General features: G+C 52.3%; 1 protein-coding gene across 1 annotated transcript in view; it reads left to right on the top strand.

Annotated features, from left to right (window-relative positions):
- TMEM178B (transmembrane protein 178B) overlaps positions 1–24,383 on the top strand; it is a 330,441-nt gene that overhangs the window by 286,951 nt on the left and 19,107 nt on the right. Inside the window, exon 3 of the mRNA XM_032304350.1 lies at positions 16,019–16,156. Within this exon, the coding sequence (XP_032160241.1) occupies positions 16,019–16,156 (138 nt within the window). The remainder of the gene's footprint in view (positions 1–16,018; positions 16,157–24,383) is intronic.

The following is a 24,383-nucleotide window of genomic DNA, read 5'->3' as shown; positions in this document are numbered from 1 at the left end:
AACCTTGGATAAACAACTTGGCTACTTTTCCTGCAGACATCATTTGAGATGTGGGAAAGGCTGGGTGTCAGTAGATAAGCCTCTTGCCTTAAATATTTTATCCATCATGTTTACAAAAAAAAAAAATCCGTAATCCACGTACGCTTTTTCTAACTCAGCAGCAAATCAAGCACACCAGTTCCTCTGGGAGAACCAAAACAAAGTTTTTACCCAGTGTTTCCCATTTTGTTCTGAATTTTCAGGTACCTGCCAATGATCCTAGCCTCATTAGTGACACCTTCCTGGAAGAGGCTTCCATAGCCTGCTCCAGAACAAAGACAACGCTGAGGCTGAAGGGAGGGAGAGGCACCCCTGGGGCCAAAGGGGTGGGCATGCTTGTCTCTTGTAGAACCAGACACAAAGTACATAACAAGCGTTTACTTAACAAAAGACCCAACAGCCAAACACTGGCAAAATTCAAAAGTGACTGACTACACATGAAGCTATAAAAAACGTTTCCAGTCACATGAGACGCTTCAAGCCTAGAAAGCAAACCACACAAAATGGAAAACATCTGAAAACATAAGCGTGAAGCCATTAGGCATCACTTTTCAACAAAACCAATAGAAAAGACTTTCCCTTTGACTGGCTCTGAGTGAGTGGTGCCATGTCAGCGGTGCCTGGCACATAACGAGAGACGAATGAAGATCAGGTCCTTTTCTCCTGCTAACTCACCGTCCAGGAGAGACACTGTGCTCCTCCTCCTCTGTGCATTTACCAGGTGGAATAGACTCATTCCTTCTTTCTGTGGAGCTTTAGAATCCTCTTATGTATTAGATGTTGGAAGAGACAAAAAGAAGGAATGTCTCGCCTTTCCAGTGGTTGAATGACTCTACAAGATAGGGCAGATGTAGGAGGGAATACAAAGGTTTATGGGTCAGTAGCCTTCTCGAGGGAAGGGCTAATGTCCTACCCATATTTATAAAACAAGACCTGGGTAAAAGATGGACCTCCACAGGTGATGGACCTCCACAGGTGAGGGCCAGATGATTGAGCCAATGAAAGCACGAGGGTCCAGTAAGGGAGAGATCCAGCCCACAGGTGTGCTACACGACGGGCCATTCCTATGGACTGGGTGGTTCTGGGTAGAAGTGCTCAAGAGGACAGGGGCTGCACTGAGCCCTGAGTGACTCTGGAAAGGGAAGGGGTGTCTCACTGATACTCATCCTCTTTCGAACCCTCCTTCCCTCTACCAGGCTTCACCTTGTTTCTCAACTCCTTCCCCTGCATGTGCATATGTGGGTGTAAGTGTGTATGGCATGTCTGTTTCCAGGCCTTACTTTCTGGGCATTTACATGGCACTTACTTTGCGTCAGCCTCTAAGCAATAGAAAAATACGATCCTCATGGCAATCTTGGAGGTAGCTACTGTCCTTATCCCATGGAAAAGGACACTGAGGCACAGGGACGGTGAGCTCGCGCCGCCAGTAAGTGACCTCTCTGGAGTTCAAGTCCAGACACTCTGAACCCCATATCCCCCAGTGCTTTGCATGACGGGGCTCTGCTGCCCACATGTGTCCAGTGGGATCGGGGACCTTCCAAGTGTGTGGGGGTCTGACTTTTGGATTTGGATAAAATGCAGAGCATGTACAAAGATGTTGTCTCCAGTCTCTTCAGGCTTATTCTGTCTGCTCAGTCTTCCTCCTCTGCATAGAAATAGACTCAATCTTGCATATTTCAACAAAAGAAAAGTCCTCACTTTATGTTCCCCCCCGTCACTCCATCTCCCTCCTCTTCTCTACAGTCAGCCTACTTGAAAGCACAGTAAGTGATTTTTATTCCTTATTTCCCATTCATTCCTACTAACCCAATGAGACTGACTTCCATTAAAGAGCGTTTGCCAAGATCAGGAGGGATCTAGTTACAAATCTAGTAAAGCTCCACGCCGGACAGACCGTGCCCATTTTATGATCTACTGTGTTCCCTGTGGCAAGCACAATGCCTGCCACGCAGTGGGTGCTCAGCAAATCTTGGCGGAATGTCTCATGATGTGACGTCGTATTTGATCTCGGCGGCCTGAGGATGATTGAAGCTCTCCCCTCCTCTCACTCCCATGGTATCCTTCGCGCGGGATTTTGCCTGACCCATTTGGGCCATCCATTCTCCTCCTCCTCCGCCCTCTTCTCATCCCTTCAGTGCTGGTGTTCAGATTCTATCCTTAGCCTTCTTCTCATTTTTATACACCTGTCCTGGGAGAGCAGGCATTCAGCCTTCGGCTTCACATGATTCTCATACCAGTATCTCAAATAGGAATCTTCTTCCCAGGCACAAGACCCATATGTCCGGAGCCGTAACGGACATTTCCAGTGATGTGTCTGTTAAGTTTTTAACAAACTGAACTTCACATCATTTCCCATCCTTGCTCTCTTACCCCCTCCAAAAATAAAAAAGAAAATAGAAATAAATCCAAGAACAGAAGCAATACTCTCTACCTTTACTACTACTACTACTACTTCTCCTCCTCCTCCTCCTTTTTTTTTTTTTAAGATTTATTTATTTTTCTTTTTAAGATTTATTTATTTGATAGAGAGAGAGAGCACATGTGAGCAGGGGAGGGGCAGAAGTTGAGAAGGAGAGAATCTCAAGCAGACTCCCCAGTGAATGTGGAGCCTGACACAGGGCTCAATCTTACGGCCCTGAGCTCAGGACGCTGGCATCATGACCTGAGCCAAAACCAAGAGTCAGACACCTAACTAGATGAGCCATCCAGGCGCCCCACCTTTTCTTCCGTTCTGCATCTTGGTCAGTGACATCACCATTTCCCATCATCCAAGTCAGAAGCCTGGGAATTACCAGCATCACACCCCTCTCCCTGCCTCTCACACTCAATCACTAATTTCTATCAATTCTACTGCCTTTCCCCCCCAACTAAGTGCTAAAAGAACTTAGCTGGTATAGAAAGTACTTCTTTGGGTGCCTGGGTGGCTCAGTGGGTTAAAGCCTCTGCCTTCGGCTCAGGTCATGATCCCAGGGTCCTGGGATTGAGCCCCACATCGGGCTCTCTGCTCAGCGGGGAGCCTGCTTCCTCTTCTCTCTCTGCCTGCCTTTCAGCCTTCTTGTGATCTCTGTCAGATAAATAAATAAAATCTTTAAAGAAAAAAAAAAAGAAAGAAAGAAAGTACTTCTTTGTCTTCAAGTGATCACCAAGATTTATCATGGTGGCCCTGAGTCACCATGGGGTTCCAGTTGTGAAGAGAATATTACAGAGGCTTATACAGAATATGAGGTCTTCTTGTTCCTCAAACAGATTCCTCCTTGCCAATTTTGCTCCCACTGTTCCCTCTTCCTGGATTGCTTTTCCTCCAGATACCCGCTTGTCCGTTCCTTCACTTCCTTGGGGTCTGCTCAAATGTCACATTCTTGAGAGATGTTCCTCATCTCTGTGTGTTGAACGCACCCCCGTGTATGTTCTCCTGCTGCGTCTTGCCCCCCTTACTTACTTTTCCTTCGTAGCATTTAGCTTTGTCATTTCGACATATGTGTTTGTGTATGCGTGTGTAGTTTGGCTTGTGACCTGACATAAATATGTTCGCGTCTACATATTAAGTTTGTCTTTCTCCCCAGAATGATGTCACGAAGCCAGGGACTCCATTTCGGTGACTGAATTCAGTTTTGTTGTTACTCACAGCAGCTGCTTGATGGAAATGCATTGATGAATAAATGAATGCATATGGGATGCCCCCAAAGTGAGGCTTTCTGTGGATGGAATTGTTCTCACGGGGAGGGTGGGCTCTCACTTGAGTTTTCTCCTACGGAATTCCTTTTCTTGGCAAGATCTTTATTTGAATGAGCTTGAACCATCTGCCAAAGCAGCCTGGGTCTCAGCCTCCAAAAACGAGTCAGGGGAGCCACAGAGGAAGGCACAAGGGGAAAGGAGAGGTCTGCCAAGCCCACTTGCTCTTCACTGGCCATGACCAAGCATCCACTTAAGGGACGAGAACCACAGTTGGGGGCGGGGGTGGGCGCTGCTGTCTCATGCATGGGGACCTCCCCGCCTGCAGGAGGTCCCCAACCCAGAGCGTTGATTTGCTTTAAGATTATTCACTCCCCCAAAATGACTTCATGCTGTATTGTGTATGTATTATTATATATTATTTTTGTTTTAATAATGCTCTTTCTTTTTGAGTTGTGTGCTATCTCTTATGAGAGGGGCAGGCTTGGGGCACCTGGGTGGCTCAGTCGGTTAAGCATCTGCTTTCAGCTCAGGTTGTGACCCCTGCTTCGGGCTCCCTGCTCAGTGGGAAACCTGCTTCTCCCTCTCCCTCTGCCTGCCACTCCCCCTGCTTGTGTTTTCTCTCTGTGTGTCAAATAATAAATAAAATCTCCAAAAAAAAAAAAAAAAAAGATAGGGGCGGGCTGACATATTGCAGAGGTGAGGCTGAGAAGCTCAGCCACTGCAGTAGAGTCATCCCTACCCCAGAGCTCCAGACAGGGAAGTATTACCACCCCCATTTCAGAAAGCAGACAGGCAAACAGAGAAATAATGTGACGTAGCTGAGACCGGACAGGATCAAAGGCCAGCTCCGCTCCCAGCCCAGCGCTCGCCACTACTATGTGGTTCTTGCTCCTCCCAAACACCCTTTTCTCTGCCCCCCTGCCCGCTCCTGCCATCCTGTGCACAGAGGCTGTGGGAAACATCTTTGCTTATACGTGGACAGACGTAAGCATACATCCCTCAGACCCCTTTACCACACTTATAAATTAGAAAGCAAACCTTCCCAGCATTGCAAATTTAAAGATATTTCAGGGTGGCCGTGGCAGGGGGGTGGGTGGGTAGTTATCAGACTCGTATTCCCCATGTCGTTTGTAATGACTGCTACGCGCCCCCCCCCCCATACCCATTAGATGACACCAGGAATGCCCGCGGGGTCCGTTGTGTCTGTTCCTCTGCCGTATAGGCCGGTGGTGACCATAAATGATGGCCGGTGTTCGCGGTAACATGTTACAGTTTACAAAGGGCCATCACGGATCTTGTTGGATCAGCAACTCTAGGGGCCTGGAGGCCACGGCGATTAAGAGCCTGGGTTTTGGAGTCTCCCACTTCTAAGCTGCCTGACTTGGGGCAAGTTCCTTATTATCTCATCAGTAAAAAGGGAATGATAAACTCCTCAATTTGTTGGGAAGATTAAATGTCATCATGTGAGGAAAGTGCTCAGGACGTGCCTGGCATAGGGAAAAAAATGCTCACTTTATTATCATTGTTCTTGGCGCAGATACGTTGTGGATAAGGGTCATCTACAACCACCTTAATGAAAAGGCTGCAGCCTACAAGTCTATCTATTTCTCACTATAACCTTTTAAGGTCATTGTGTCTGATCTCCCATCCCCGTTCCAAGATGACCTTTATGGGAGACTGCACAGATTTGGGGGGGAAGGGGAGTAACTCTCAGGTTTGAGTAAACTTGCATTTGCAGAAATCAAAATTAGAGTCAGATGTGACAGCAGACTTCCAGCCCTGTGTCTAGTTTAAATCCTTTCCCTTTCCTAGCTTGGGTTGGCCCCACTCTTGGAAACCTCCTGTGACAGGGGAGATCTGTTCAGACTTTTGTTCTCATTGTCCCACCTGCTGTTCCTGAGCCCTGCTAGTTCTGGTTCTTCTAGGGTTGGGGAGGGCAGGGGAGGACAGCTAAGCCACCCACAGGGTCTAGGGCCTGGCGTGACTGCTCTCTGAGTTGGTGGCTTACACATGGTAAGGCTGGGGTGCCTGCTCCGTCTTCTGTATGGGGCCTTTGTGATTCCTTGGGAGGAGCTTCATGGGGACTGTCATCCCCTGTCGTCTCCCCGACCTGGTCCCCACTCCCTCCTTGGCCCCCATAGTGGCTGCCGTCCCACCATGGAGACCCTAACTGTTGAAGTCACCACACCCCTGCAGGCACCACACCCCAGGGAGCCTTACTCTTCATTGACATTCAGGAGGCCCATGCTGAGGAGGGCGCCTGGGTGGCTCAGTGGGTTAAAGCCTCTGCCTTCTGCTCAGGTCATGATCGCAGGGTCCTGGGATTGAGCCCTACATCGGGCTCTCTGCTCGGCAGGGCGCCTGCTTCCCTTTCTCTCTCTCTGCCTGTCTCTCTGCCTACTTTGATCTCTGTCTGTCAAATAAATAAATTTTTAAAAATCTTAAAAAAAAAAAAAAAGAGGCCCATGCCGGAAGCCCAGGAGCCCCCACTGGGAGCCCTCCCCTGCCAGCCTCCAGATGCATGGCTTTGTCATCGCTCTGGGGCCATACGTAGTCCTTAACCACCTTCTTGCCTCATTTTCTCAGGCCGCATGGAGGTACCATGCACTACACTCTAGGATACCTATGGGCAGCTCTCCGAGTGGGGCTCTCGAGGCTCAGAGTGACACTGGTGGAGGAGTGGGAAGCTCCTGTGGCAGTGGGAGATTATATGTAAATCATAGATGCCCAGCGCGCTACAGTTTGCCGCACGAGCTCGGGGCTCCTTCTAGCACATTCAGCGCCAGGTCCTGCAGCCCCTCTTACAACAGGGCTGTCCCATAGACATGAACTGCAAACCGCACATCTCATCTGAAGCCTCTTTTAGGCTTCAGATTAAATACATAAAAAGAAGCAGATAAATTAGTTTTAATAACATTTTATCTAAGCCATTCATCAACATGTAATCAATAAAAAAAATTATTACTGCAGTATTCCCTGCTGAGTCTTTGACAGCTGAGTATTTTCTACTTACACGTGTCTCAGTGCAAGCACTCAGTAGCGATCGCAGGTACACGTGGGGCCGGTGGCAACCGTACCGACGGGCCAGCTTTAGACGGTGGAGGGATGGGGCTGGTTCTCTGTTGTTTGCAGCCGTGAGGCCTCAGAACCAAGAGTTCATCTGGGACCCGTACGGTGCATTCAGCCGGCACAGGGAGAACCAGGACTCAGACGCAGGTCTTCTCGTGTAACTTTCAGTGTTCTGTCTGTCTGTTCTTTGCACCCCTGTTCCGTTCCAACAGATACTGCTGTGCTTGGTTCATGGGGATCTCCACGGTGGAAGGGGCGTTTGGGGCTCAGGAGATTGCTGTGGCCATCTGTGCGAGTTTGCGGAGGTCCTGGGGCCGCCCCGCTGTGGCCAGTGGCGGTTTGGAGGCCGTCCCTGACCGTCTGCTCGTGCGGGCCTGAGGGGGGCTGGAGGGGCGGGGGAGGCTCTGAGGTCCAACGGCTGATGCTTCCACGGTACACACTGTTAGCCAGCAAGGAGCACGGCAGGTCTCCAACGGTCACTGTTAAAAAGAGACAAGAAGCTATTCCGGGGTGGTGGTGTGTCTTTGAAAAGGCCGTCCTCATCAGGAAGTCTGTGGCCCGGCTGGGCATCCCCGGCTCCTGTCACGTTTACATTAGACTTTGAACGTTAAAAACAGTAAAGCTCAAATCTTCTCAAGAACTAGAAATGTGATTGTTAAAGCACGCGTTCCCATCATAGAAAAGAACAAGCAAAATCCAAAATATCACACCCCAGGAATTGGGGGGGGGGGGTCATCGAGGGGACGTGGCCGGTGGTTGACCCAGGAGCTGGACCCCGGCCCTCAGAGGCCTCGGATCATTCCCTATCCTTGCAGATTCCACCCAGGAAGCTCCCGGAGAGGTTGCAGACCTCCGGGGACGCTCCCTGTTAACATCTGGTGTGTTCTTCCTTGCGCCGTCCGCGTGCTCGATGCATACTCGCCTGCACCATGGGGGTCATCAGGAGTAAGTGCGCCCATGTTATGACTGTCCCTTGTCATTGACGTTTTTCAGAAGAATCGTAAGAACCAAATCATGTTCTATTATGTTCTCCTGAATGTTAAGTTGTCTTCTGGGGTCTGAAGTGGCAGCGAATCTGGAATGGTCTGAGGCCTGGAAAGGGCACGGGCAGACTGAGGCCCTTTCCCAGACCTGCCTCTTCCCGGCTGGTGACCTTGGTCTCTGGGTCACTGGCTGAAATTCCATTTGTCTCACTTTCTAAGTCTACAAAATGAGAACAGTAATGTCTGCTTTACAGAGCCATTCAGAGGCTTCCTGGACAAGTCTGTGTAAATTATCCAACACTATGATGGCCTGTAGTCAATACACAATAAAGGTTCGTGCCTGTTTATCTTCCCTTCCCTCGGCTTTTCAGAGTCTTTGCCATCAGCCCATTCTCCAGACCTGCCACATTTTTCTGGAAAGATAGCACCCTGTAAGGTGCCTGCGTGTGTTAAGGCTCGTATCTTCTCATTGCTTGGTGGGGACTTTCTGGGGACACATGCTTGCCAAGCCACGATGATTTCTGCACGGTGCGCTCAGAGCAGCTGTCCGTGACACATGATCCAGGGAGATCACGGGGAGCATCTCAAGATGGAATAGCGGGTTGCACTGGTCTAGCTCCTCACTCCCAGTAGGGAGGCCCCCGGGGAACAGAGGGTGAGGTGCTGAGCTGGGGGTGGGGTGTCCCCAGGTGTGTCTGGTTGCTAAGTTGAGTTTCCTTTTCGTCCTTCCTGTCTATGGTTCCTGCTGTTGTGTAGCGATGGGGCTACAGGAGAAGGGAGTCTGGTGAGTCAGTGCTTCTCACCGCTGGGCTTTTCCTCCCTTCTTCCTCCTCTCCAGGCACTTGGTTTAGCTGCTGACCTAGTGCATCAGGCGAGTACGCATTTTGCAATCTGTCTTCTGTCGTTTTGACAACGGGAGTGACCTCTTTGTGGCAGCATCACTAATATCCCTCTTGATGGCAGCTCTCGAAGCCAGAGGTGGGGATGAGGAGGGGGAAGCTCAGGTCTGTCTTCTGACCTAGAAACCACTTCTTGGTTCCACTGCAACCATCTTCCCCTCCCCCCATCTCTTCCTGACCTGAAGGGAAGGGCGGGGCAGAAAGGTCTTTTGGGTCCATACTCTGTGGGGTATCTTGTGTCATTAAACTTTGAGGTAAGGAGCCCCACGCCACATGGCTCTATGTGATCTGGAACCTGGACCTCCAGCGATGATTTGTTTGTATACAATAAAGCACTATATTGGATTGTTACATGATAGGTACCCCTGGCTTATAAAAATAAAATCAGATGAGAGGCGAGAGAAATGGGTTTCAAGTCGTTGTGACATTTGTGTCCATGCAGGGTGTTGAATCCGGCAGGTCCACCCCCCTCGTCCTGCTTTATGCTGTGCTGCACACAGTTTTAGTCACTGCGGCGAGGGGGGGATGGTGAGCTCATGAGCAAACATTTATTGAGCACCTGCTTCTGCCAGGCCATGTGCCGGGGATGGCAAAGACAAAAACCCCAGACCTGACTGCAGCCCTGAACACGCTTGCATCTCCTGGAGGGAAGGAGACATGAGGGGTTACATGCAGAGAGGTGAGAAGGGCTACAGGAGACTGAGTACTGGACACCAGCATCTGCTCACATGCCTGGAAGCCTCCCACAGGCTGACTCTGTAGGGATACCTTTTAGGGCGATGAGAAGCTTGTCAGGCAGAGCAGGTGGGCAGAGAGTTCAGTGGCCTCGAGGAAAGGGCAGGGGGGTCTCGTCTACCAGGACCAGATCCTTGGGGGGCTTGAAGAGAGATGGAGGCACGGGAGGTAGGCAGAGGACAGTTCTGAAGGAACTTCCAGGGAACAAAGCAAGTCAGACAGCCCTAAGAGCTCTTTTGTTTTCACATAAAATATGACTACATTATGTGGAACCGACTTATGCTCTACAAGAAAGCTATAGGCAACGTCTCCCATTAGCTATTTCCCTGTTTCAGTTTAAGGACCAATCGCGACCGCGGTGGCCCTCGCAGCGAGTCTGCTCCTTCCTCTCCCTTCTAGTCTGCGCAGAGCTCAGTGCGAGCGCGCGGGGCTCTGACAGCCTCTGGGGTCACCAGCACCTCCGCTGTGAGCTGCGGCAGCCTCCAGCAGCTCGTCCTCAGAGGAGAGGAAGCAGCAACACTCCGGGGTGAATGTCTCAGTCTTAATGAATAGAAAGATCAAGCCTTTGCATCAGCTTCTCGAGGTACCTGGAGGCGTAAGGACGGACTCTAGAAGGCTCTTCCTCTGGGTACCCGATCTTTAATTAGGGGCTAACCCTGACTTGTTACTCAGCCCTTTTTATGCTACAGACAGTAGATGCATGAGTCGGGAAGATGGGAAGAAGAGAGTGACTCTAAGTGCCTTCCATTTCCACTCCTCCTTCTGTAGCTCTAGTTTTGTCCTAGGGACTGTTGTAAGCAGTTTAGACGTATTAACCGACTTAATCCTCTTAATAACCTTTGAAGCAAGTACTGTCCTAACCCTCTGCCCACAAGTGCAGAGACGGAGATCCAGAGAGATGGGCTAACTTGCTCGAGGTCACAGAGCCAGTACACGGCAGGGCCATACTTTGAACCAGGCAGCACGGGTCCAAGAATCTGGGCTTCCACCCACAACAGTCAAATCTCTATATGGTTACCCAGAACCACAGCCCCGTTTGCTTCAGACGTGGTTGCTGTGCAGTAATTTGGTCCTGGAATATTCCTTCTCATTTGAATCCGTTTGCCCCAAGTTAATCCCACGGCTGGCATGTTCATGGCAACTCTCTATTTCTTACTTCCCAGACCGATCCCTTGGGGGGCAAAAGCACTTGAGTTCTGGCCTCGCCATTTTGTTCTCCCTTCCAGTTCCTGCGACCTTGAATCCCAAGGGACTGATGGACTCGTGAACGAATGTCCAACTCCTGGGGCAGCCTACACTCTTCCACCCTCGGAGCCTGGTGATATGCTTCTATCTCACAGAGTGAGAGCTTGCGGCAAACGAGACTAACCCAGACAGTGCCCCGTGTGGCCAGCGCGAACCGTGCCCTTGCTAGTCACTCCGTACTCTTGATTCTGGGGCTATTAATACAGCGACTTCCCCCCATCTCCACTGGGTACCATCTCAGGATGGTCTAACACCTAGTTACCCTCACTGGTTTTTGTGGGACTTGGGTTTTTGGTTTTTTTCTCTCTCCCTTTTTTTTTTTTTTTTTTTTTTTTTTTGATGAGAGAAAAGATGACAATCATTATCATTTTTCTGTGTAAGGTCTTTAAAGAGCAAATAGAAAGATATTCAGAGCCCATATATATTTTCCTTCTCTAAGTGGTATTTATTTAAATGCAGATACCCTGGTTTCCCGTGTAGAGTTGCAAGCAATACCTTTCAATTTAAATGTTAATAGGACCGTAAACTTCAAAATCAAAAGTTTCTGTGAGGGAGAGCTGCTTTTTCTGGTTCTATTTAATGGTTCCCCTTGCCTTTCCTCTTCCGCCTCCCTCATTATCCAGCCCCCTTTGCACACCATTTCCACGGTGCTGAACTAAATGCTTTTTCTAAAAAGTTGAAAATGTGCCTTTCTCGTTTCAAAACTTAGAATGTTAAACGTCTGGGTCCTGGAATGCAGATGACGGGCTCCAACCCAAAAGGGTTCATGAGAAGATTTTTCTCTATCTCAGCTCTATCCCGGGCTCTTTCTAAGGGGATTTTTCTTAGGTTGACCCTGCGTGGTATTCTAACAAGGTTTCCAATACATGATTTGGGTTTTCTTTCTTCTCTAAAAAGGCAGGAAGAAATGGGGAATGAGGTAGAAGCTACGTACGTTCCTGGGTGCAGAGCCCTGCCGTGGGCGCCGTGAGCAGTCACAGAAGGAACCAGGCGGTCTCTTACTCCCGAGGACAGGAAGTAGGCACGCAGGGCAGTGCGGATGGGCAGGAATGGGGGCTGTCGTTGGCACCTGGCACGTTCCACAGGCAGAGTGACACGCAGGATTCACTCAAGCACAAACGGGAGACAACAAAGATTTTAAGACAATGGAAACCACGCGTATTGCCTTTCAGCTCAGGTACAGCCAGCATCGTTTCCTTTGCAAGGATCTCCCACGAGCACGTGAGATCCCGCTTCTTCTTCCCTTTCTTTTCTGTTCCCTTCATTTCTCATTATTTTTATCCCGTTACACCGTGTGTGTTTTGTAAGTCCTTATATTTTTCCTTAGGAACATGATAGCGCTGGTAATACATAAATTAGAATCGATTTTATAATATCAATTTCAGTGACTTTGACTCTGCTATTTTAAGGGGTTAGTTTTGTTCTCCAGATGTTTCCAATAGACTCCTGTTCTTATTTCATGGAGACAAAATACATTTCGTGTCTTGCCTCTCTGGGAATATTAATAATAACTTTGAATTATTGCCTCTTCTCTCGGTGGCTTGTTTCCTCAAGTTCTTTGGCCCGGGTTAAAGGCACTGTGTTGTCAGGGGGCAGAGCTGCCGGGAAGCGCTGGGGTGGGGGTTGTCTATGGGACGCTCTACTGCAGAATGGTGGGAGGGGCTGCCTGTGGGGCTCCCCCAGTGCTGGGTGCCTAGGTCTTTCCTCTTGTGCTGGTCATCACTGGAAAGACTTCTCCTGGTCCCCAGGCAGGATGTCAGAGACCAGGCAGCCAGCTTCCCCTTAAGGACTAGGGTCCCAAGGACAAGCCTTCAACATTCTGTATGTGAACGGTCACTTAATCACCTATAGGGAACGAGCTTGTCAATGCCAGTGCTAGGACCCCTTCCTACCCCCCTGGGGAGTCCCCCAGCATTGTGGAATGGATGAGGGGATCTAGTTCCATCCAGACAGCTGCCACCACATCCCGGATGCTCCTCCCCTCTGGGTGACTAACGGCCTGATCCAGAGGAACCTGCAGCTGCGGGTTCTCGAGCCTCCGGGCCCCGGGGCAGTTGGTTTGCAGCTCGCCCACAGCTCGCTCGCCGCCACGTCGAGTTTGGCTTTAGCCAAGCGCACTGTCCACCAGCTTTGCCACTTCCGGTCCTGGGTTGTTCCCTGTCCTGTTTGCCCATCCTTGTGGATGCCTGTCCTTGGGGGAAAAAAAAAATCTCAGAACAATTGTCCTCAGTGTACTTGGGAGAAAGAAATACTTGATACATTCGTTCAATCTCCATGACAACCCAGTGGGTCCTTAACTGCGTTATTAATTTTATTTTCCCACACAACTCACTCTCCCTTTATGTCACTGGTTTGTCGATAAGTTATTTAACTTCTTTGGATCTTGCTTTCCTTGTCCAGAAAATAGGACTATTTCTTGTCCTGTGTCCCTTGCAAGCTGTTGCTGCAGCTGCCTCGAATTGCTACCAAAGTCTGAGGACAAAATACCAAGCGTGCGTGTATCACCCTGCAAATTCGTACTCACAGGGTGACGGCAAAAGGCCTCCTGGTCGGTGAAAATATTTGGGCCTGACCTCTGGTCTTCATCCTGCTTTCCAGATCAACAACTTAGCCCGGCCCTCAGCTTTCGCTGGCAGAGCTCTCCTAATCTGTGCTCGAGCAGCCACAGCCTCTCTCAGACCTGGGACACGGGTGACAGTTTTCTGTCTCAGAACTTTTGCAAGAGAAACTACTTTCTTCATGTCCCTACCTCTCTGCCTTTTCCTCGAAGTCCCAGACTTGGCTTCCTTCTTGCAACCATGACGGCCTTTCCGCTTCCTCCGATGGCATTTCCTTTTCCTGTCCAGCCCTGTTTGTCCATTCCAGACCCAAGGGGACATGCCTCATGGGACACATTGTCTACTTAATCCCCCAGGCAGTGCCTTTGGTCGCGTGGATGGGCAGAGCCTGAGGACCAGGAAGGCTTCCCATGAGCAAGGCCAGGTGTGGCGGCAGGGTCGGGGTAGGGGGACACATTGGGGGGCAGTGCAGGGAGAGGTGCTTTGCAGCTTCAGCAGTGTTGTCTGTCTCCAGTATTATGAAAGCGGCCGAGACATGAGAAGCCCCTCATGCACCACAGGGGTCTAGGACAAAATGTCCTGATCTGTTTAAGGGGGATCTGAACTGACTTGACTCCAAACATACCCGGACCTCTCCTTCCCCACTCTCACCGTCTCCTTGCCCTTGACTGCAGTGGAGAGTGGATGAAGCGTTTGCAGGGATCAGCCCAAACGGACTCTTGCGTCAAGGTGGGGTTTCTTCTCCACCAAGGAGGCAGCTCGGACCTGGCTCCCTCGAAGGACTGTGGGTGGCCGCGAAGGAAGAAGGGCTGAGCAGGTGGCCGCAGAAGGAGCCGGGAGGGGCGATGGGGGCCGGCGCGACCACGGCCGTCAGCTCCCAGGATAAGGGCCTGTGCACCTGGCAAGACTGCCAGGCCTCCTCCTTTCAAGCTGGCCGTGGGTGCCTGAGCAGGGAAGCCAGGGGCCGGCCCGGGACGTGCGGCACATGTCCGGGCGCTGGGCTGGAGCGGCGCCTGCCTCAGGCTTCCTCCAACACATTGGAGGTCGTCGCCTTCTGTGTCGCGTGGCATGGTAATTCGGTAGCTCTGGCAGTTGCCGGCAGGGACTACAGTGGGCGTTGCTTCTGTCTGGCCGGGGCGGGCGTTCCAGGCTGGGGCGGGGAGGACCGAGGAGCGCAGCTAGAGCAGAAAGCTGGATGGATTCCGTGGATGCAATCTGGGGCAGAAATCGGTGGATGGATTTCTGCCTCTGCCACAGGGACCCGTCCTGCTTCCCGTCCAGGCTGTTCTGCTTTGTCCCTCCTCCCTGTACCCCAGCCGGCTACTCTGGCGGCAGCGGGGTGGGGGGTGGGGTGAGGGGGCAGCTCCAGCATCTCATCTTCTGTGGCAGGTCCGGGGAGAAGGCGGAGTGTTCTCTAGTCGGACTGTGCCAGGATCTGCCATGGCTTCCAGTGGGGGTGACTGGAGTGGGAGAGGAACAGAGGGGATCGGACACCCTCATGGTGTGCAGAAACCGGGCACTTGGGGGATGCGAGGCGATTGACCTGGGTCTCCCTGGGGGGTGGCCGTAGTTTGCTTTGGGGCGCCCTCCCCTCCACCCTCACTCTCCCTCCCTTCCTTTGAGAGAGGGGAGTGCCCCTGGGGTCCTTCAGGCTGCGCTGGCAACCCCCTGGGCGCAGAGGCTGGGCAGGGGGTTTGCTCCCATTTGGCCCCATTGGTGGGACTGGGGCTGGGGCTGGGACCGGGGCTGGCGGCTGGGCTCCGCACGGACCGGAGAGATGGACAGGGAGCCGCAGGCCGGTGGGCGCTGGGGCAGGGTGGAGGGAGTCCAGGACAAGCAGCGACGGTGCTACTCTGAAGGAGGTTGGAAGGCTGGATGCAGGGAGGGCATGGGAGGCGAGTGGGGGCACGCACGGAGGGCAGTGGAGAGAGTCAAGGGCAAGGTGCTGAGGGAGAGAGGCTGAGATGTGTGGGCAGCTCTGCCTTCTCCCTTCTGCTGAAAATACTGCCTCTCCAGACAGCTCTTCTCCTGCCCGGAGCCACACTGGCTTTGTACGGCAGAGTCAGTGAGGTGTGGAACGGGGAAAGGCCAGGCCCAGAAAGCTGAGCTGACCTGTGTCCTGGGAGCAGGAGAGGCCTGCCCAGGGGCTCCGTGTGAGAGCAGGTCATGTGGCTCCCCACCCTGCAGAACCACATACAGGGAAATCTGAGCCCCTGGGAGCTGGCTCCGAGGAGAAGGAACAAGACACTAGCAGCAGCTTCCTCCTCATTGGACCTCCTGGGGACCCCAGTCAACCCTGGAGGGAAAGGAAGGAGCTCCCGGCAGGTGCAGCCAGCCCCCCAAGACCCCGCCCTCCTCCACAGGAGAGGTGGGTGATGACACAGGGACAGCCAGGAGCCATACAGATCTGGGCTCGATACCCTGTTCTGCCACTCACCACCTGTACGCCTGTCAACAGTTCAATGCATTTTCAAATAGGGATAAAGATAGTACCCGTCCCCCTCCAACGGCTGAGCCAGATGCTCAGGAAGGACAGTGCTACACCTGGCACCAAGGAGGTGTATGAGAAATGCCAGCAGTGATGATGACGATCTCTCCCTGTGCTTGCGAACCCAGCTGTCCTGGCCTGCTTTCTGCACCCAAGGATAGCTACAGCCGGGGGCTCTCTCCTCTACAGAGGGAGCTGGGTGATGCAAACCTGTCTGAGTAGCGTAGGTTGCCTTCCCACTTCCCACTTCTGCCCAGGGCCAGGATGCACCGTGACCCCGAGGTCTAGATTCTGGAGCTAACCGCTGTGCCCCCTGCTTCCCCACAGATCTGCGCAGGATGACAGCTGGCTTCATGGGCATGGCGGTGGCCATCATCCTCTTCGGCTGGATCATCGGCGTGCTGGGCTGCTGCTGGGACCGGGGCCTTATGCAGTATGTGGCAGGGCTTCTCTTCCTCATGGGAGGTAAGGCTGTGGGCTCGGGGTGGGGGGGTCTTGGGGGGCAAAGGTCCTGGCTATGGGGATTCTGGGAGAATGGCTAGAGGACACTCGTTTATTCATCAGACATGTTTTTGAGTTCCTCGTAGCTCTCTGTCACTGTGCCAGCTTCTGGGGTTGCAGAGGCCAATAAGATCTGGTCCTTCACTCTCGGGAGTCTGGCTGCCTGGTGTAGGAAAGATGGTGTGTCCGTGGCACAGACAGAGGATCAGACCCAGCAAGAGCACAAACTCAGAAAATGCTCTGGCATTTTATGCACGTTTTGGACTTTGGGGTGGGAAGCTGGGCAGTTTTCTTTTCAAAAACTTATCCTCACCTTGATTTATGGGTCCTCAATGCTGCTGCCGTTTCAAAGTAAGGCAGTCTAAGGGTGGTGGGCAGGGCTGGACCTTCTTTCATGTCTGTCTCCCTTACTCTCTGCCAGTGTCACGGCCATGAACTGCTCCAGGGTCCCTAGAAAGGATTATATGTACAGAGAACTGTATGGCTGGGCAGGAACGGGTTCCAGTCCACGGGAAGTCAGGTTGGTCCACGCACCGTGTGTGCCTCTCTTCCCTGTGGTCTCGGCCGGAGCTGCAGCTCACCGTCGGGTCTGCTTCACAAGGAGAAGTGGGTTGATGCACCGTGGGGAGCTGGGCTTAGACACCGGGAATCTGTCGTATTTATGGGAAGAAAGGAAAGCGAGTCTTCCACCTGGAAACAATGTCCATTAGACTCCAGGCACCATGTGCTTATGGCCAGCTCGGGTCCCCTTTGTGAAGTGTCTGGGCAGGGATGGGAGGCAGAGGGGTGGGCCAGTCTGAGGAACGGCGGCCTCTGTCCCTCTGGGTGTACAAAGAGACGTCTGAGGGCCAGGGAGCCGGTGGCTGGGAGAATTCGTCTTGGGGCCGGCCGGTTTGCCCTCATACCCTGACGCACAGCCGTAATGGGCCCGAGACGAGATGAGGCTTCCCAGGCTGACTGAGCCCTCCGCCCCAGAGAGTCACATGTCCCACGCCTGTGGTCATCAGGGAGCAAGGGGGGCTCTCTGGTGCCCCTACATCCCTCTTTCTGGTGTCCCTCCGACACAGGCCCACAAGACCTGCCTTTGTCCATGCCCCATGTCTTCAGCGAAGCCAGGCTTGGGCTGGGCCCTGACCCCTGCACTGCATTTAAGGCAGCCACGGAGACCTTTCTGTTTCCACCCTCCAGTCAAAGTCTCCCTCAGACCCTGAAAGGTAAAAAGATAAGAGTAGAATGGCCCTGTTTGTCCAGAGCATTCCCTCTAAGATATTTCTAGCGATACAGAGACAGGCTCCTGTCAACGGGCTTTTCTGAGGCTCTAGAAAGGTCTCCCAGGAATCGGAGAAAAGCTGAGCAAACAGGCCTTGGGCAGAGCCGGAATCCTCGAGCTCTGGCTGCTGACATGCTTTCATCCCTGCCCTCTCGAGGTGTTTGCAGCTCCCCGCATGCGCACCCCTCTCTCCGGGCCCCGAGCGAGGCTCACAGCCTGCCCAGGTGTTAGGTGTCCGGGACCTTTCAACCCCGATAGCTTCCTTCTGGGTGGCTCAAGTCCCCTTCCAGAGAGACTGAGGAAGACTGTGATCAGCCCTTTGATCCTCTCTGGCCGGATCGCACACCATCGGGCAGGCCGTAAGCGGGCCAGAACAGAGCGACAGTGGCTGGGCCCACAGCTGAGGCCGGGGGGGTCGGGGGCCGTCCTGCTCACCTGGGACGGTGGGTGGGACTCTCTCCGAGGGAGGCGAGGGCAGGGGGCTCTGGGGCTGAGGGTCTGAAAGCTTTGATTGATTCGCAATCGGAGGCCCCCACCCTCCAGGCTGTGTGAGTGGGTGCCTGGCTCCCCTATCCCCTCCTTCATGCTTCTCAGTCACCACACACAGCCCCGTCCCTGGAAGAGCTCTTAGAAATACTGATGCGTGCTGGGCCCTCGCCCCACAGCGATCCCAGCAGGACTTCTGGGGGTGATGGTCAGGAGCAAGAAGGAGCCGAGAGCCCGTGGAACAGCTGAACCGTAACGTTCTTTCCAGTGTAAAATGTTGGGCTCCTAGGGGTGAACCAGTTGGCCAAGGCCTTTCGCGATTTGCTTGCTTTCTTCCCTCCGCGACCACCTCGGAGACTGTTTCTCCAAGCCCCACCCCGCGCAGCAAGAGATAGGCAAGCGCCGTAAGAGGGCTTCGGTGATTACTATGCAGAAGTCCCTGAGCCCTGGTTCCTGAGGGGCTCAGCGAAATCTGCTTTCTAGGACATGCACTGTATTTTTTTTCTTAATGGCAAAATCAAAGTTCATGATAAAATGTTAGCATCAAGAAGAGCTTTGGAGAAGTTGCCGTTCTAAGAGCCGTTTCTTGCTGCCTGGGGTACTGTCCTGGTTGGAGTTAACCCATTCCATCCACCATGAAGCTTTGTTACCTCTGTCCATAAGTAGAGTTCTGTCCTCCCAAAAGAGGCTAGGGAGACAAGAGGTGTCCACACCCATCATGGCACCGTCAGGCCAGGCTCTAGCAGGAGAGGATCAAGGACAAAGCCACAAAGGGCTGATCTCTCGAACAGGGGTCTTTTTGGGAAGCTGAACCCCCAAAGGGTAGGAGAACACTTTCTTCCTCCTCAAGTTCATATCCTTTCCAATGAGGCCAGATACAGCCATGGGAGCAGTGCCCAGACCAGGTGCCCTCTGCTGACCCTGTGAATTTGGCTCAGTTAGCGGCAGAGAGAGCCGACTCAGAAGCTGTCCTCCACCACCCCCCCGCTCAGCAGAGGAAGCTACTGAGAGGCCCAGGGGCCAACCCTGAAGGGATGCTTTGACCTCTAGAACCCCACGTGTCAGCACCAAACCCTCCCAGAACCTGACCAGTCCTTGACCTCTAGAAGTTAACCTTCTAGGGTTGGCCTGTTCCCGTGCTCAGCATGTCCGCCACCAGCAACAGCCACCTCATGCCTAAGGCAAAGCATCATTTATACTAGAGGTATTTATGGCAAAATGGGACACAAAGGCTTCAGAGCCCAAGCTTTCGCCCAGATTGGCATTCCAGGCATCTGCACCCGGGCACAGACTGGGGCCCAAAGGATTAGCCCTAAGCTTCCAGAACAGCTGGGGGGACCCACTGTGGCAGGGGCCCGGGGCTGGCCAGGCAAGGGCATGGCGAGCAGATGGAAGGCTATGTAAGCATGAAAAAGGTAAATTTGGAGTCCAGAGTCCAAGGATGGAATTTCACTTGCCACTGGTTGAATTTCACCAGGGCCAAAACCCAAAACCAAACACAAACCAGCAGAATCCTCTGAGCGGCCTCTCCGTTCCACCGTGAGGGAGGACGGCCCGTCCCGTGCACCACTCCGCTCCGGATTTCACCAGTGCCCAGGCCAAACAGGGTACGCCGTACCTTTGTGACGTGACTAGCAACAAATTGTTTGATTAGCCTGCCGCACAGACCAGGCCACTAATTATGCGGGGGCGGCTTTGCCGGGCCAGGATGCTGGGGGGGGGTGGTGGGGAGCCCGTTTCCCCTCTGGCAGGGTCTCCAGGAGCCAAGCTAGCCCAGACTGGCGCGGCACCAGCTGGATGCAGGCAAGTGCCAGAGATTAGCATTGGATTGGATGAGTCATCGCGGCACTCCGCAGGGCAGGGACGGATGACATGGGGGAGAGACTGCGCAGGACAGTGGCGGGGGGGTGCCACGGGGGGAGAGCACGGGACAGCTGTGGTTACTTGTAGTCCTCTCGCTGGGGAACCTCTGCGCCCCCGCACGGATGCAGATCCTCAAGCTGAGTGTGAATGGCCGACCCCCGCCACTCCCCAACGCCCACGCTCCTGGGGGACACCCATGACCTCTGCCACCACCCGGGTCGCAGCTGACCCAGAGCCCCCTGTCTAGACACCCCGACTGACTCCACTCCCGCACCCAGTCATCCGTCCTTCACAGTTAACGTATTTTTTTTAACAACCCTAAGTCAGATAGGTTGCTCCTCTGCTACCAGCCCTCCAGAGGCTTCTAGTCAGAGCACAGGTAAAACCCAAATTCTTTACCCTTTTTTTAGAAGCCGTCTTAGCCAGCTTGGGCTGCTATGACAAAATGCCAGAGATCGTACCAAAATACGCAGCAAAAATGTATTTCCCCCCATTCCGGAGGCCAGGAAGTCCGAACTCAGTACATGGGCTTGTGCAGCGTCTGGTGGGGGCTGCTCTCTGATGCTTGTATGAGGCCCTAACCCTAACCCTAACCGCTGATCCCAGTCTCGAGGGCACCATCCTTGTGACTTGGTCACCTCCCAAGGGCCCCTCTTCCTAATACCATCACCTTGGGGGTTAGAATCTCAGTGTGTGGGTCCTAGGGGTACCCAAACCCTCTGTCCTTAGTGGCAGCGCTGTGTAACCCGGCTTTCGCTACCCGCCCCCACCCCCACCCTCTTGCTCTGCTGTGCTGACCCTGGCATCCCTCCAACCACCCGGCCGCCCTTCCTGCCTGGAGTGCACAAACCTTCCTGGCAAGGCCCTGGAGCTGGCTGTGCCTTTGTCCATAGGGCTCTCTCCGCACAGGCCTCCTCGCGGGCTCCCTCCTCAGACTCACTCCCACTTAGAAGTCACCCCGAGAGGGCTTCCTGGACCACCCAAATCCATGAAGGCTCCCCCCCATCACTCTCTACATCTTAATTAATTCAACCTGGTACAGCACATTCACCGCTTTCTGAAATGTGTGTTGTGTTTTGGTTTAGTATTTTTTTTTTTTTTTAAGCAACTTAATTAAAACTAGTATTTATTATCTCAACAGTTTCCATGGATCAGAATTCCAGGCACAGCCTAACTGGGGTCTCTGCTCAAGGTCTCACAAAATGGCAGTCGCTCTGTCAGCCGGGGCTGGGGTCCCCTCCGAGCCCGGGGTCCTCTTCTGGGGTCACGATGTGGTCGGTGGTGTTCCGTTTCCTACTTGCTGCACTCACAGAAGCTTGCATGTTTGGGGTCAGCAGGAGAGAGCCCCGACTTCTTTCGTCTCTGACCTTCAGATCTGCTTCTTCTTTTTTTTTTTAATCTATTTTTTAGATTTATAATTTTAGATTTACAGAGAAATGGAGCCGGTAGTACAGAGAGTTCCCATGTTACCCTCTGCCCCTGCCCACGGGTTTCCATCCTCAACATCTTTCGTTAACAGAGTCTGTGACAATTAATGAATCAATATTGATAGATTCTTAACACATGTGCATAGTTTATTCCGGTTCTCTTAGTTGATACCTGACATCCAGTGTTCTCTCTGTACCACGCTCCTGTCCAGGATCGCACGTACATCTAGTTGTCCTGTCCCCTGAGGCTCCGCGCGGCTATGGCCACTTCTCAGACTGTCCTTGTTTTTAAGGACCTCCTCGGTTTTGAGGAGCACTGCTCGTCCATACTGCAGAATGCCCCTCTCCTGGACCTAGCCCGATTTCTTTTCTCATGATTAGGCTGGGTAGTGAGGTTGGGGAGGAAAATCGCTCAGGTAAAGTGTCATTTCGTCACACTGAGTTGGGGTGCGTCCTGTCCACCTGTGGAGGAGGCTGTCCCTGATCACCTGGCTGAAACGGTGTGTGGGTCTTCTCTCCTGCAGAGTTAACTCCATTTTCCCTGGTTCCATACTGTCCCCTGTGGAGGGATGTTACCAGGCATAGCACACTCCTGAGGAACGGGGACTTTGTCCTTTAGGATGGAGGATGTGCATAAGTTATTTGGAATTCTTCTGCAAGGGAGATTTGTCTCTTTCCCCTGTTTATTAATTTATCCGATCATTTATTTATGTCACTGTGGATTCATGGCTATTTATTTTTTATTTTGGTTTATAATCCAAAACTAGATTTGTTTTTTTACTCCAGTCCCAGCTCTGACCATGGGGTTCTCTGTCAGGTGGCCCTGTGCCCCTCTGACCTATTCTTATCCACGTGGGCTTTGGGTTCTGGTTGCTGTTGTTATCTTTGGTTTGGTATGTTTTTTTGTTTTGTTTTGTGTTTGAGCTCTTGCTGCTTTCTGACATCACAAGGGGCGCCAGGCTCCTCTTGTGTATTTCCTGCCATTTCTCCAAAGAGCCCTGGTTTTCATTGGAGAAGGGTGTATAGACACCAAAATACAGGCACTAGGTGTCTCAGTGTCGTTAATATTCTGTATTTGTTCACTGCCCCTCCTCCCCCACTTAGATGTAAGCTCCATGAGCTCCAGAGGTGTCCCCCTAGTCAGGAACAGTGTCTGAACCCTCAAACACCTGTTGAATGCATGCATTGCAAATGTGAACTACGTGCCATAGAAGGTATTTTGTTTTGTCTTGATGGAACAGGTATCAAGAAAGTACCCTACCTTATCTTCTGTCCCTGGCCTGATCTTCTCCCCTTCCGTGGGATTCCTTATCCTCTTTCTCTCTTTATTTGAACAGTCCTAGGGTCTGTGTACTTCTGGTAGAAAATGTCTCAAATTGCCTTTGGAATTAGGGTATGCATCACACATGAATTCATGAAGACCTCCATCTTTAACAGGAGTTCAAGAGTGTTAGAAATGGAAGGGACCTTAGAGATCATCCAGTTTGGTGTCCCTGTGTCTCCAGATCAGAGTGGTTGTGTCAGTTGTCCCAGGCCCTGCAGCTAGTGAGTGGCAGCCCTGGGGACAGAGCTGGCCTGTGACAGCAGCTCCTCCCGCTGCCTGGGTGTTCAGCTCTCCGGGCCACAGGCACATCTTCCCACACTGGCATGCCTCCAGTCTGTGCTCCCGGGCTGTTGCCAGGCCCAGAATTTCGCTCCATTCCCTTTCCTCTCCTCCCTTCTCAAAGCACAAAGAGGCAGACGAACGAGATCGCGGCTGGAATTGAGGGCACAGGTGGTAATGGGAAAAAGAAATCATTAAAAGTCCTTTTCCTTCCACCTGTGACCAGTGTGGCCTTTTCTCCCTTCCCAGTCAGGCAGGGGGAGCGAAGAGAAAGTCCTGAAGGAGCTCGAGCTATCAGACTTGAGTGATGGCAGTGATTTGCAGACCAGTGATGCCAGATGTTGCCCCCTACACCAGGCTCACCGGAGAGTAGCTCAGCTGTGCTCCGAACCCCCAGATACCCTTCTGCTGATGCATAGAAACCCTGACAAAGGCCCAGCCATTCTGAGAATGTATAAGCCCCAAATGGAAAGTCTGAGGCAATAGGCGTTTGGTCTGGGGGACTCTTTCCGTTGGGCAGTGAGTGATTTTAGGGATGCCCACCAAGTGGAATAAGATCTAGGGTTGCCTTCAGCCTCGCCCCACGGTCACCCCTACCTCCAGCACTACTTAGAAGCATGGCTAGGACTGCATTTCTATCTGTCCTGACTTCCACTTCATGACTGTGGTCATTACTTCGTGACTCATGGGTAAGAAGAGGGAGCCCACGTAAGTGAGATATTCTGAGTTGGAGAAGAGGATAAATCAGTAACTCAGTGACTTACCACAGTGCAAAGCTTATAAAACCCTCAGTAAATGGTAGCTGTTGCTGATATATTTATGTAAGTAAGTCTCTTCTAGCAGGCAGAGAAGTTTCTATAACCTACCATGATCAAACGAGGACGTAAAACCCATCTATTTACCCTGCTGAACTGCTCTTACAGGTTCGTGGGAGATTTCACTAGAACATCACAACTCTCCTCTTGGCTTTTTGTCTAACAACCTTTCTTGCAAAACCCCAAACAGAGATTCAGAAAGAACTTCATACCCTGGGATATTCCTGTCTCGCCTCTCAGAAGGTGCTTGTTTGAATATTTATTAGCATTGAAAAATTACATTCAAAACAAAGACATTTGGGAGAGGAGACACATTGCCAGGAGGACTGAGAAGCAACATGCACCCTTCCCTAATGTGGGACGAGGGCCCGGGTCAGTCACGTCAGCAACCCACACTGTGGGAAGGCTTCATTTTCACCTGGAGAGTTGGAGCTCATCGAAGGAGTTAAGCCCTTGCCACCCTTCAGGACCTGCCTCCATTACAGATTTGCACTTTAGAGGAGAAGAGTAAGCAGCCTTGGTCCAGGACTCCCAAAGCTTGTCAATGAGGGCTGTCTCCCAGTGCCTGTAACGTGCCTACCCAACACTCAGCAAAGCCACAGTGCTGCATGTTCCCAAGAACGGGCATGGGGGCCTGCTCTGTCACTAAATGTCCAGAGGGAAATGCTAAGACAGAAAGCAGACCCTAGAAGGAGGTGGAAAGGAGGGTGGATGGGCCACGAGTCAC

The sequence above is a fragment of the Mustela erminea genome, chromosome 11 (assembly GCF_009829155.1).
Source record: "Mustela erminea isolate mMusErm1 chromosome 11, mMusErm1.Pri, whole genome shotgun sequence".
Taxonomy (NCBI): domain Eukaryota; kingdom Metazoa; phylum Chordata; class Mammalia; order Carnivora; family Mustelidae; genus Mustela; species Mustela erminea.
The sequence above is the reverse complement of the archived record's forward strand: the minus strand, read 5'-3'. Positions and strand labels throughout refer to the sequence as shown.